Source organism: Haliaeetus leucocephalus, unplaced genomic scaffold, assembly GCF_000737465.1.
Source record: "Haliaeetus leucocephalus isolate CR32 unplaced genomic scaffold, Haliaeetus_leucocephalus-4.0 Scaffold206, whole genome shotgun sequence".
Lineage (NCBI taxonomy): Eukaryota > Metazoa > Chordata > Aves > Accipitriformes > Accipitridae > Haliaeetus > Haliaeetus leucocephalus.
Window position 1 is genome coordinate 12031034 of NW_010972642.1, and position 13428 is coordinate 12044461.

At 36.3% G+C, this 13428-nt stretch overlaps 1 protein-coding gene across 1 annotated transcript in view; it reads right to left on the reverse strand.

Annotated features, from left to right (window-relative positions):
* Nucleotides 1–13428, reverse strand: part of IGF1 (insulin-like growth factor 1 (somatomedin C)) — a 47753-nt gene that overhangs the window by 5190 nt on the left and 29135 nt on the right. Inside the window, exon 3 of the mRNA XM_010566305.1 lies at nucleotides 2953–3134. Coding sequence (XP_010564607.1) covers nucleotides 2953–3134 — 182 coding nt within the window. The remainder of the gene's footprint in view (nucleotides 1–2952; nucleotides 3135–13428) is intronic.

Below are 13428 nucleotides of genomic sequence, written 5' to 3' on the forward strand. Positions count from 1 at the left end.
TTAATGTTGGCCTTATAGCAGCAGATAGGCATTTTTGGAGTTCCCAGCTGACATTAATCATTCAGTGCCTGGCCCTCATCATTCAGATTTGTGCGTGTAGCATAGCAACTTTTGTAATGTAATGACTAAAGACCAGCATTAACATAACCTCTAAGCAGAACAGCCCTGCGCCATTGAACTAAGTTATTCTACCAAATTGTGCATAGAAGGAATGATCTGCTCAAGGAACTGGGAATGTGGACCACTTACAAAAACACTTAAACTAAACCCCATATCCTGTATTTGTTGATTAAAAAGGTTATGAGGCGATGCCACATAAAAATTACATTAGAAGTATGAAAAGCATAAGAACTGATTGTGTATGGAATCTGAGAGTAACAGTACAATGTCTTATGTATACCACTTAAGCCTGCCTTAGATCTTGTATCTAAATAAGAAAATATTAAAGAGGACATATATATTATCTTACATATATATATATTCACTTTATATGTACAAGATATATGTCTCATATATAACATAATATTGAGAGAAAAATATACTAAAGCAGAAAAAAATTGCTCAACTGAAAAATAATTTTACTTTAGTATAATTAATTGTTTAATTAAAATCAGTGACATATCAACACTATGAATTAGCTAAATGCATTCATATTGGGGGAGCCTATCCAAAGAAAAAAGTATGAACATAGCATTGTCTTTCTTAATGGAGGCATGTACAGCTGACTGAAAAAAGCAAGAAAAAATAATTACATAAGAATATGTACCAGAGATGTTTCACACAGTTTTTCTTAATGAATTGTTTCCCTTCTCTTCCCTTCCCTGTATTTTCCTTTTATCTATCATAGATCTGAATAAGTTTCTCCTACCTCTTCTGTATTTTTGTTTCCTCAATCTAATTTTCTCCATCCACAGATATTAATGAAAATTCAGTCTGTTTTTTCCATCAGATTTCTGTTATTTTATCAAGTTCCCATCAAGAAGCGTTTATGATTTTTCTGCTTCTGTTCACCTCTCTCCTCCTTTTCACATACATTTTCTTTAAAGGTGTTGTTTTCTTTAATATTAATTTTTCTCTAATTTTATTTTCTCTCCCCTCTTCTCAGAATCCTGTCTTTTCTGTGTAATGCACCATGGTTCATTCAGTTCTTCAACATTTCTCATCTTCTCAACCTCTCTGATCTAATTCCCTCCCCTTTCTTTTCCTCCGCTCCTCACTGTCCTTTTACTGCCCTTTCCACATCTTGATTTTTTCTCCTTTTAATTTCCCGGATGATTTCTTCTGCAGCTAGGTTCTTTCAATTACTACATACTCCTTCTAATTTTTTTTCTTCTTCCAGTATTCCCTCTTGAACACTACCTCCCCTGCTGCTGCAGAAAGATGCAAGGCCTTTCTTCTGTTCCTTCCTGCTTGTAAGAAAAGTGTTTTCCTGCCTATCTTTTGAGCTGGGAAGAGGACAGCTGCCTAAAGAATGACATCATTCCTTAGCCCTCCAAGGAAAGTGGTGTGGAGATCCATCAGAGAGCTGGCAGGTATCTTGTCTCCTTTTACTTGAAGTTACAGAATGTTTTACCCATCACCTTAGCAACAAGTATTGGACGGAGCACACAGATTGCTGGCTAAGCCTGTTTTCTTCTTCTCCCGCAAGCCTTAAATCTATGTGTGCCCGGATAGGAATGAACCACAGGGTTTTCTTGTCTATAGTTGAGCTCTACCTGAAGAAGACTTCACTCATCATCATGTGTGCCTTTTGAGGTGTTCATGGCTAAGGTGATACTTCCCCGGATGAATCGTACAGCCACTACTTTAAAAGGTTGAAAACTCCTGAGGAAGAGGTGAAAGGATTCCATTCTATGGATTGACTTATGGAAAAGAAATGGATGCTGGAACAATTAAAATTGTTCTTTTCATAAAGGTGATATTAAGGAAATTACTATATATAGCTGGTTTCCTGACTTTCTATGAAATCTTAGGATTTCATGCAGTTCCATTCTTATAAGAAAAAATTTTCAGATAACTGCAGGAGTGGAGTCAACATATGTGTAGGACAGACAGGGTCAACAGCAATAAAATATATCACTAGAGGCTTACAGCAGATGACAGATAACATGTAAAACAGATGTTCAGAACTCAAACAGGAGAGACAGTTGGACGTGAGCTTAATGGTAGCCTAGTCTAAGATGGGTTACTGAACTATAGGCTCTGTTGAGGAGAGATGAGATTTAACTACATGTATGTACAGTATATATCTAGTATGACAGGAACAAAAATCTGAATACCCTGAACTCCACAACTATACAAATAATACCAATGAATATTTGAAGTGCTTGGAGATTATACATATTAAACTTTAAATAGTTAAAATGAAGCATATAATGATTACAGTGACTATCCAGTTAATTTAGTTCTGATAGACAAAAAAAAAAAAGGCCAAAATAATGAGGAAAGAAAAAAATCATTTGTTCATTTACATATAAAATGAATAGCAGAAGACTGTGTTTTCCCTCTTGATCACTCACTCTACCTCTTCCTGACAAGGAAGGATGAGTGAGGAGGTTCTGGATAGATCAGTGGTTAAACATTCAGTGTTTGGTTTCTCTTTTGAAAGAAGTCTTAGGTGCTATTTATGATTGAATGATGTGAGCACTTGTCATTTACTACCCAGTAGCAGGATAAAGCCTCACAACTACTAGCTGAGCAATTCCATGTTTTATTCAGTGTTCTAAGAAATTAGATACAACCCACCATTTTTTACTTATTTCCTACCATGGACAATATTTTCCAAAACTCCACTAAATCTTAGTGTCCCTAGTAGGCAGAACACATCAGTTGTTTGCTATGTTATCAGCCTTGATAGATTTTTCCTTCCCTAAAATAGGCAGGGATTTGGGGTTTTTTTGTGTGTGTTTTTTTGTTTCGTTTTGTTTTGTTTTGTTTTCCAGCCTGGCCTACCTTTTGTGCTTTTGGCATATCAGTGTGGCGCTGAGCACGTACAGAGCGTGCAGATTTAGGTGGCTTTATTGGAGCACAATACATCTCCAGCCTCCTCAGGTCACAACTCTGGAAGCAGCATTCATCCACTATTCCCTTGTGGTGTAAGCGTCTACTGCTGGATCCATACCCTGTAGGCTTACCTATTCAAAACACAAATGGAAAGTTTTTATGTTAGAAAGAAAATGCAAAGATGTCAGAAGCAATCATATTAAGTTGCATTATTTTAACTGAGTCACCAATGACAGTTGTAGAAGCTGCCTGTGTGTATCTGTTATAAGACCCTGTTCTCAGACACAGGTTCAAAAGATGTTCCTGGAAAAGGCCAGCGTTGATCTCTGTCTATGGGTGGTTGCTATGTAAGCATTTGAGCAAAGTTGTATCTTCTTAGAAACGTATTAAAAGATTTTCTTGAACTGCCTTGGCATTTAAAATGGAGAGGGAGGAAGCTGAAATCTGGCATTTAGAAGCCTTGCAAAGGAAATTTGCCCTTTAGCTTTTGGATAAAAACTGATTGTTGAGCTGACTGGTGTTTAAAGATCATAGATCATGCCTGTGTTGTAGGCAAGTGTTTTCTAATGAAAAAGGCTACACTGAGCCACTATGTGAAGTCAGAATGGGTTCCAAAGGGGAAATAAATACTGTATACAACTGCACAGGCTGCAAGATCTGCAAGCTCAAAAACTAGTGGGAAGCAGGAAATAAGGCAAAAAAGTAAGCAATGAAAGGCAGCAGAAATAGGAAGATGATCGATAGGACAGATAAAAGCAGAAGATTTTATATTCTATAGCTTTGCACAAGACAGAAAATGGGACTGACATAATGTGGTCTTTTCTGTGTTTTGTGTTTGCACTGGGCATCTGTACAAACTACTTGATTGGCAAATATTTTTTCACTCAGCTCCAGTAAAGGGTGATGTTTTCATTCATAGAACTCTTACACTCTTCTCTTTTTTCCCAGTGATTTATGATTTCTTTAGTAACTGTTGATTTCTCTGCTATACTATGCAAAGATTACAGGCTCATTATTTCCTGGCCTTGTTTGTATGCAACCCAGTTGGATGTTCAGTTGCCCTGTTATGACTAACTAGAAATGAAGGAACAGTAAATTCACAAAAATAAGTAGTTGCTTACTTACTATATCTATTTTAAAATTCTGGTGGAATTTGGTTTCAGACAGTAAAATTTTGTAAAGGTTAAATGTTTTGTTTTGACATTTTAAGCATTAAATGTTTCCATTTACAGAATGATCCACATTGGTTAAGAACCCAAAAATGTGGAAAAAAAAGGAAAGAAAATTGCAGCAAGAGCCAAAAAATGAAGTAACTCAATTTAGTCAGCAATTTTTTCTTGCCCCCTCGCCCCCGCCCCCCTTCATTTTTATCACTGAGACCAAAAATCTGTTATTCACAGATTTTGGAAGGAATTTACTTTTTAAGAAATTACTCAAGCTAGATAAAGAATAAGGGTATCAAAAAAGATGAAAATTCAGTTTCTCTTTGGGAAATTATTGGCTCCAATGCTTACACAGCAAATTCTAGGTTAATAGCCATATACTTGTCCTGCAGTTGTCAATTTGAAGACAACACTGCATTTTGCAATTCTCTGTGATTAAAACATATGTCCACTGATGAAGAACCCTTGAGGCCTTAGCACATCCGTAAATGAAAAGACCTCTAGTGGTAAAGTATGTCTAACATTTTAGCCAGCAATACAGTCAGCTAAGAACTAACTATCCCTATGAGCTTTATAAACCCAGACAATAGGTTTTTAAATGTCTTTTTTTCCAGGGACTATAAATTAAACAAAAAGAAAAACATGCTTACTTAGTATATTGCAATCCACTGAGGGCCTCTATACTGTACATTGCCTGCTAAATTATTTGTTTCATAAGACTAAACAGAACAGCCAGCCAAGAGTAGATTACAGTAATATTTTGATTTGTCTGTGTGCGTGTGTGTGTGTGTGTGTTGTTTTCTGTGTATCACTGAAAAGTATTATAAATACTAAGACAGAGTTTGTTTTTTTTTTTTTTCCCCAGACTATTTTCACTCACTGAATTACAATATAAAGTACAAGCTTTTTCCTGGAGATTTTTCTGAAGTCTGTTAATCAGGTTGTCTTAGCCTAATACTTTTGAAATTTAGCAGTCATGGTAAAATGTGGAGTGTCATTACTGCACGGGATACCCAGAGCTGCTCCACATTTTGTCTTGCTCCCATTTAAAACATGGAAGGGCAAATTCTGTTCCCGGATATACAGGTGTAACTCTCCCTAATAGGTCCAGCTGAACTGTAGGTACAAATAGTTGGTTAGTTAAGCTTACCTTTCTTTTCTCAGTCTGCCAGTTTTTCATGAGCAAACACACTCTAAAAGCTTCTGTTTGAGAATTTTCCTTTAAATGGTATTTCATAGCAGCTAACAGTCATAGGGATTTGGGTGATTCCCTGCCTACTGCTAAAAATAAGGATGGACAGTTCATTGGTTAGTCTCATCTGGCTTATCACAACCTTTCTACCTAGAAAAGATATTACCTATTAAAAAAATTCTATCAATCCAATAGAAGATTTCAGGATTTGTAAGATTTTGCACTTCAAAGATTTTTACAAACGGTAGCTGCTCATGACATTCATGCTAGGTAGGTTTTCTTTGATGGTACAAGACGTAGAGGAACTAGAGCTGTGTACTCTAACTTTTAATAACATCACTCATTTATTTGTGTATGATGTCTTCCCAATAAGTCAAGCAGGAACTTGCACAATTTTTTTGTTAGTTGGAAGTTGTCAATTCTGAGTTTTATTCTCATCTAGCTAGTCTCTAGTTGTGTGATTATGTGGAAGTTATTTTACCCTTCAGCATCTGAATTTAACCATTTATAAAGTTGATAAAATACCTTGAATAACCCCTGATGCATTGCCTGCCTCATTTAGCAATCAGTAGCAACATTTCTCCTGCACTATCATATGCATAAATAGTTAATACAAATCCTGAAACCTGGAATCTTTCAGGTGAAAATCTCAGTGTACTTCACAATTATTTTTACTGTAGAGACACCAAAGACGTCTATGAGTTGTTCTTCTTTCTGACTGAATAATAACTTTATGAAGGAGGATATAATACCTTATAACTCTTTAAAAAAACAGCATAGTACATGTAAGAAGCTTGAATAGAATCACTAACACATCGGTGATGTGGTCAGCAATGAAACTTGATGTTTATTTATAGACTGAAATATTCATGTATTACAATTCATGTATTACATGGCATACTAAATGCTCATCCTTCATAAAAAAGATAACATTAGTATTGTGAAGTCAAATGGTTTTAATTTTTTGCTTAAAAAAAAAATATTTTCCTAAGGTTTTTGGAAGACCTAAGCAATCAAGTATACTTAAAATTCATATGAAATACAAGGTGATATTACCTAAAGTGCAAATAAATAGAAAAAAAATAGGAAAAATTATTCTTTTTCTGTAACAATGATTCTGGACTCTACTTTTGAGAAGTATCTGATGTCTAAATTAATTTTAAACCAATAGATTTTAAATTGCTGCTGTCCTCTTAAGTCCTGCAGTATACAAAGATGCTATTGCAGACAAAGATGAGATAAAGAATTACAAGGAGATACTACCACTTCTACCCATATTATCAGTATTTGGCCCATCTTCTTCTAGAAGGACTGCAGGAGCAGGTGGTCCCAGTTCATCGAGTTACCAAAGTATGCACTTAGATCTAGGCAAATGTTCAAGCTCCTACACAGTCTGTTGGACTAAGGCACATATTCAACAGTAAGGACATGCCTGAGTGCCCTCCTACATAGGGAATGATGTAACTAAGCACTTAAGTTAATTTCTAGACCAAAATCTGTATTAGCAAATAAATGGCTGGTGCTTTAACAGTTTTCTGTTCCTTAATTTTATTTTATGATGTGGCCTTAAAATACTGACTGATCCTGCTGTGTCAGTATACTGGGCACCCGTATAGTTCTTCCTCATCTTTCTGACACAATTTGAGTGCTGCCTTCCAGCTGTTATCAAAAAGTTCCTTGTATTTACTCAACCTTCAAAGTGCTGCCTGTGGACATATAACAGTCCTAGGCATTCCTTTTTGCTGATGTACACTGATCTCCTTTCTTTCCTTTTTTGTCAGTTGCTAGCTCAAAAGAGGTTTCATATCATGTAGGTCAAAGTTTACTTAATAGAATTTTTGGCTCTCATTTAATCTACTGTACCAAATATGTGAATGTTTCTTTCCATGTGCTACAAGCAGATACGAAGTCTAGTCACGCTGTTCTGAAGTCCCCTGAAAGCAGGCCAAGGTACAGAATTCCAATAGTTAAACAGCTGGCTTCTGTACTAACAGCACTTCCCTTTAAATAATGCAAAGTCAGTGGAGTAATTCAGCAGGGCTTGTTTATGCTTCATTTCTTTGTTCCCCCACCCCGTCTTTCCAAAATATCTCCCTGGTGCTGCCATTGGTTCTGCTCTACTGATGGTTTCAGTGTGAGAAGCACTGGTGTAGGTGGACTCTAGAAGTCTCAACTGTCAAACCATCTAGGCATTCTGTGGAGAATTATAATCTACTGTTGTAGCATTAATGTTAGAAATTACATGAGAAATAGCCCAGGATAAACACAAAGCTCATCTACTGTTTAGAAGATTCTAGGAAGAACTGCAGTTTGTAAGCTTTTATGTGACTCTTTATATTTGCTGTACGTAGTGTCTTTTTTAGCCCAGCAATAGAACCCAAGAATGCCATTTAGACTGTAATTCAGAAAAACATCATAAATCTGAAGAACAGTGAACTTATTTCTAACCTACTATTAGAGCCAATCTTTAGCTAGAACTGCAGCTTTTAAAGTAATGTGAAAAGCTATTGACCTATCATTGTACTATAATCTTGTCCTGAGAAACTCAAAATGTTTCCTTCAAAACATCAGGGTTATACAATTTGTACAATTTTCAAGCATTGATAGCTGTTTGAGGGCACTTCTGTGAGGGATCCTCCAGAGAAGTGTGATGACAAACTTCTTTTCTCATTTACCACTGTGTCCAGTTTGCAGCTTACAGTATCTGGATGTACGTAAGCATACTATGAAGCAGTAGGTCAGGCAGACAGAATTTTTCGGTGGCTTGAACAACAAGCTTGAGAGTCTGTGGTGCTGTACTACAATGTAGTAACTGGACAAGCAGATCCTGTACGCTAGTGCCAGACTGGGAGTTGGTGGTTGGAGTATTTTTGAATTGCATGTACTATCTGTCTTATGGTGGCAGAGAAGACTAGGGATGCTGAGTTTGAGATTCACCTTACTCAGCTTTACTATCTGAAAATTAGGGATCTAGTTTAAGATAGTCGAGTCAACAAGCAGGTGTGTCTGGAGAGTGACTTATTCCTGCTTTGAATGCTTTCCTTAAAATGAAATGAATCCTTGTCCTCTGAAAGAGCCTGTGTTCTTTCATCGACTACAGATAAAGCTACTTGATTTAGAGTATACGCACAACTTCTAGGTAACTGAACTCAAAGAAAATGAATTCCATTGAAAGTGATTTGTCCTAAGTCACAAAATGCGTGTCACTGGTAGAGTACAAAGCCATTCTCTTTTATTTCCATTTTAGCAATTAAATGTAATGACACATATTGTTCTAAAAAGCATAGCAGCCAGCCTACTGTTTAATTATATATCTCCATACCTCTTCAACTATGTTCTGTACATCAGGCTAGTATTCATGATAAATGCATACATATGCAAAATAAGAGATTGTTGATATCACTTTTCGTCTCCTTGTGATCTTAGACAAATGGTTTAATGTTATATTGGTAATACTTCTTGAGGGTACTCTGGAATTTCTAATCTGTATTTGGAAAATTATAAGTCAATGTTCAATCAGCAGGAAATGCCTGTATTTTGATACTTCTATGAACTGTTAAAACAAACAAACAAGCAAACAACAGATCTTGTGAACCATTGTAAAGTCCCTTAGAGAAATACCTCAAGGTTTAAATGTTGCGAAGTAGGCAATCTGATTTTCATGTAAATAAGTTGCATGCATTTTGAAGCTACAATATTTAATTTTTAGCTTCCATTTTCCTTCAATGTTTTGTTAGTGCCAAAAAATAATTATGCTTAGACTGATTTTTGTTTGTATTCATCAAAATGAGCATATATTAGCATTTATAAATGCTCAATGAATGGATGCTCTAGCTCTGAAGTCTAATTTAATATGCATGAGAATAGAGGATAAGCTTTATCAGTATGCACAAGTAAAATCTTTATGAAAGCATATGCATTTGTTAATATTGAGATACTGCACTAGAGCTACTGCTTTGTGGAATACTGGATTGCATTAATTACCGAGTCTAAGGCAAGATGTTTGCTCATTGCTCTGAAATTCTAGGCGAGTAAGACTGGGAAAACATAGGCGCTCAGTTAGTACTGATCTATAAGAGAAATCTATCAAGACTTCACAGAATGTTTTGCCTGAATAATTAAGATTTATAAGCTGCACCTTACGAAAAAATGAAAACTCTTTGATGTTTCAAATGGAGAGTAAAATAACTATTTCGCTTCTTTAAAGTCAGTTAGTTGACAAATGTAGATTTGTTCCAAATGGTGTCTTAATTTTTAATTTGTATGTCTGTGTTTATTTAGTCTGCCACACAGTTGAAGAAGGTAATTTTTTCCTGTAGAAATATGCTTTCAGAAGCATTTTTTTCTTCATTGTGTATTTAATTGGAAAAAAAATTCTCCTCTTCCCCTAAACTTATTTCCAAAGTATAGCACTTGTAACAATTTCCTCTCACATATAGCTGCACTGTACTCTGCCCTTTTTATGGAAGGGCTGCTTTGGAGGCCATTAAGTATATGAAGCATGTGATAGAGCCATTATGCTTCACACAGTAGTTCCTAAGCCAGTTGCAACGTGTGAAGAGAAAGACCTATAGTCTTGTGAGTATTGCACTGGGATATGAAACGGAAATTTCAGAGTTTAGAATTCTTTTGAGGAAAAAAAATAGCAGAAAGAGTGGGAAACAATATAATGTATTATTTTACACCAATTCAGTGCTCTAGAAGGTGAAAACCTTGCCAACCTAGCACAATTTACAAGCCTACGTCAGATTCCAGGGCTGGAAAGTGCCAGAAGCTGCCAAAAAATATATACTTTGGCAAGGGAAATGCTTTGCTGGAAAGAAATTCACTATTGCAAGAATAGCCAGGTTTATCGGAGTTTGGGACAAGATAATTAGAAACCAGTAGGTCATTGTTACATTTGAATATTGCCCCCTGTAGTGCATCAAGGAGGAGAATGGTAATACAGTCACCCATCCATAATGAGGATACATTCTCTCCTCTTCTTGTCTGTGCTCTCTCAGTAAATAATTACTGCTCACCCTTAGGTGTGGTGGAAGAATGATCAGTCATGATAGGACCTTTCATACCTTTCTTCCCCCATAGCCGATGTAAAACTGCCTTTTATTTGGATTACCAAATGAATAACAATGCAAAAACCATAACTGGGTGAAAATCTAGCATCAATGAAGTCACTGGGAAATCTTTTAGTGCAGTCAGGATCATGTCCTGATGAATCCGGTGCCAGAAGCTACTTTATATAACCTGATCCAAGGTCTATTAAAATCAGTGAAAAGACTTCCATTGCCCTTAGTAGGCTTTGCATCACGCCGATAATGAACAATCACTTGCTTTTTCTTCCAACGTTACAGTTCAGTGAGTAAATACTATCTCAGTGGTATCTAAAGAGATTTGCAGGGAATGGATATGATGCGATTCCTTGAAGGAGGTGAGAACAAAATGATGTACAATGTGAAGCAGAATGACTGCTGTGTAGTTAATGCCGCTGACCACATAACAAGCAGTACATTGCTTTGCGCTGTGTAATCAAGATTTTTATCTCTATAGGTACTCTTTCTCAGCTGTATTCTGAGACATGAAAGCAAATAACAAATGACAAACATGGTACCCTTGTTTCTGCATTTTGGAATCATCATCTGGTTAAAGGCAGAAGGTATGAATGGCTGTTGCATTAAGTAACTCCTGTCTAATACCATTCACACTATACAGAAGTGTGCTTATTGACACACGTTAATTTTTATTTCTATTTGTACAGCCCTAGCACTTGCAGGAGGTTAAGCAGTTGAGCGCAGGCCACCGTCATCTTATCTACTATAGAGGTAGACAATTTTAATTCCTGTATTAGAAACAAGCGTGACAATAGAAAAGAAAGCAGGAGGGAGAAAGAAGATAACAGTAAGGGCTTGGCTCACTTCTCACTTACACTAGTTTTGTATTTGTCTAATGCAGTTAACTTCAGTGGATTTACTCAAATGTGCTCTAAGCTCTAGAGCTACAAGCTTTGTTTAGTAAGATCTGATATCATTGCCGAGGGCTTTGTCAGCAAGAAGCATCCAACCTTGTACAATGATGCAGCAACAGAGCATAAGGAATGAACAAGATTCAGCACTGTGCCTGTGCAGTATTATCTGAATCTTGTTTAGAATTTCAGTTATTGAACCCTTCTGTACAAGTCACAATGACATTATTTTAATTACTTCAAAAATTACTTTATGCACGGTAAGATGACTTAATGCTTTTGGTAGAAGTCCAGCATGTAGTTTTCTTATGGCCAACATTTTAAACATGAATTATTTTCCAGAAAACTTATTTTTTATTTTCTGCTACTTTTGGCATATTGGGATACTTTTACTAGTGAAGACTGACTTACAAGATTCCTGATAAGAAAGGACAAATTAACCACTACATTCAGAAAGGGAATTAAGACAGAAAGATTAAGAGAGATTCTTTTAGCTTCACTGATGTTAAACAGTACTTTACCCTAAATTGAGAGAGCTCTTTGCAGAGAAAGGTAGTACTTAATTTGACTAATATTTATGGTGCCTACCTATCAATTATTTGCCCAGGAGAAGGCTGTGACAGTGCCAGGAACCGAACCTACATCAACATAAGCACAAGGCCAATGCTTTAACTATATACCTGTCTTCCTTTAACCTTATTTTTGAGTCAGTAGGGCATGTAAGAATCTAATCTTGAAATGAAACATTCTTTTGAGGTCATGATGCTCCTGTTAAACTTGTCTAATGAGATAAAAGAAGAAGTGAAACTTTCCAGTGGAGGCAAAGTCATTAGGGAGTGAGGATGAAGTCACTGGGATGAGAAAGGGACAGTGAGTTGTGTCTGGAAACAAAACCAGAACCAAACCTAGCTAAAATATACTGCTATGCTTGATTCACCTTTCACTCACACTGGTTTTCTGCCAGTTGTAGCTCCATTCTTTAGTGATTTAATACTGCAATAGCAGCTAGGAAAATCGTTTCTAGTGACAGGAACATAAAGAAAAAGTCACCACTGAATAATAAATGAAACTACTCTTGTTCTCCTTAACCATCCACTCACCTTGCTATTACTGAAGACATGCAGGGGGATTACAAAGGAACACTGGTATAGTGCAGGGAAAATTGGTTCCAGTATACCATCTTAAATACCAAACTTACAGTTTCTGTAGGATTGTTGAAAATGGAAGTGCTTATAGGCAGTAATGTTGGTTTATGAAGCAAATAGGAAGTAATTCTTCTTTTACAGGGCTGACAATGCCCTCTTCAGTCACAGTTTTAAAAATGGAATGTGGTTTCTGAGTAGATCTTTTTAAGTTCTCACTTGCCAAGTTTCAATGGCCTTTTCAGGGAAGTTCAAAGGTTTTAAAAGTTAATTTCCATTTAAGGAGAAGTTTTTCTAAGTAACCAGAATTATTCTCTTCTTTTACTATTTCCTTTCCAACTTGTTTAAACCTGAGTAATGATTGAAACCTCTGCATCAGTTAAAGATGTTTTTCAATGGCTTCTCTTATTTGTCAATCTTGCTGTCCTTTTGTTTTGCTCATAGGAATACTATAAACTTTAGAAGGGCTGTGAATAAGTATGCTTACAATGGTGTAGACTTTTTCATTTATCTTATTGGTGTACTCGTGTGTAAGCTGACTCTGTCTCACCTTGTTAAAGTGTAAGGTGAGTCTGTAAATGCTAACTCTGTCAGATGTGGTTCAGTCTACAAAATCATTCTTCCTAGCACTGGGTCAGTGTTTTTGCACATCACGATGTTGACTTCATCAGGCTGAGCCTAACCCTGCTCAGGAGCTATGGTGGTTATGCAAACCCCACCCCCACCCCTCCCTAAAATATTGTGGAAAAATGAAAAAAATACTTGTCTTAAGCATACTTGGCCAGTGGAGGGCTTACATGGTGTCACAGAAAATGAGAAAGTGGAACCAAGTAATTCCTATGAAGTGCATTTCTAAAGAATCTCTTTTATTCCTGTGTTGGTTATGAGAAATCACAGCCCTTTTTAATTCTCAGGCCTTCAACACCTATAATTTATTTTTTATTCCTTTAAATGCTAATAAATCTCAAA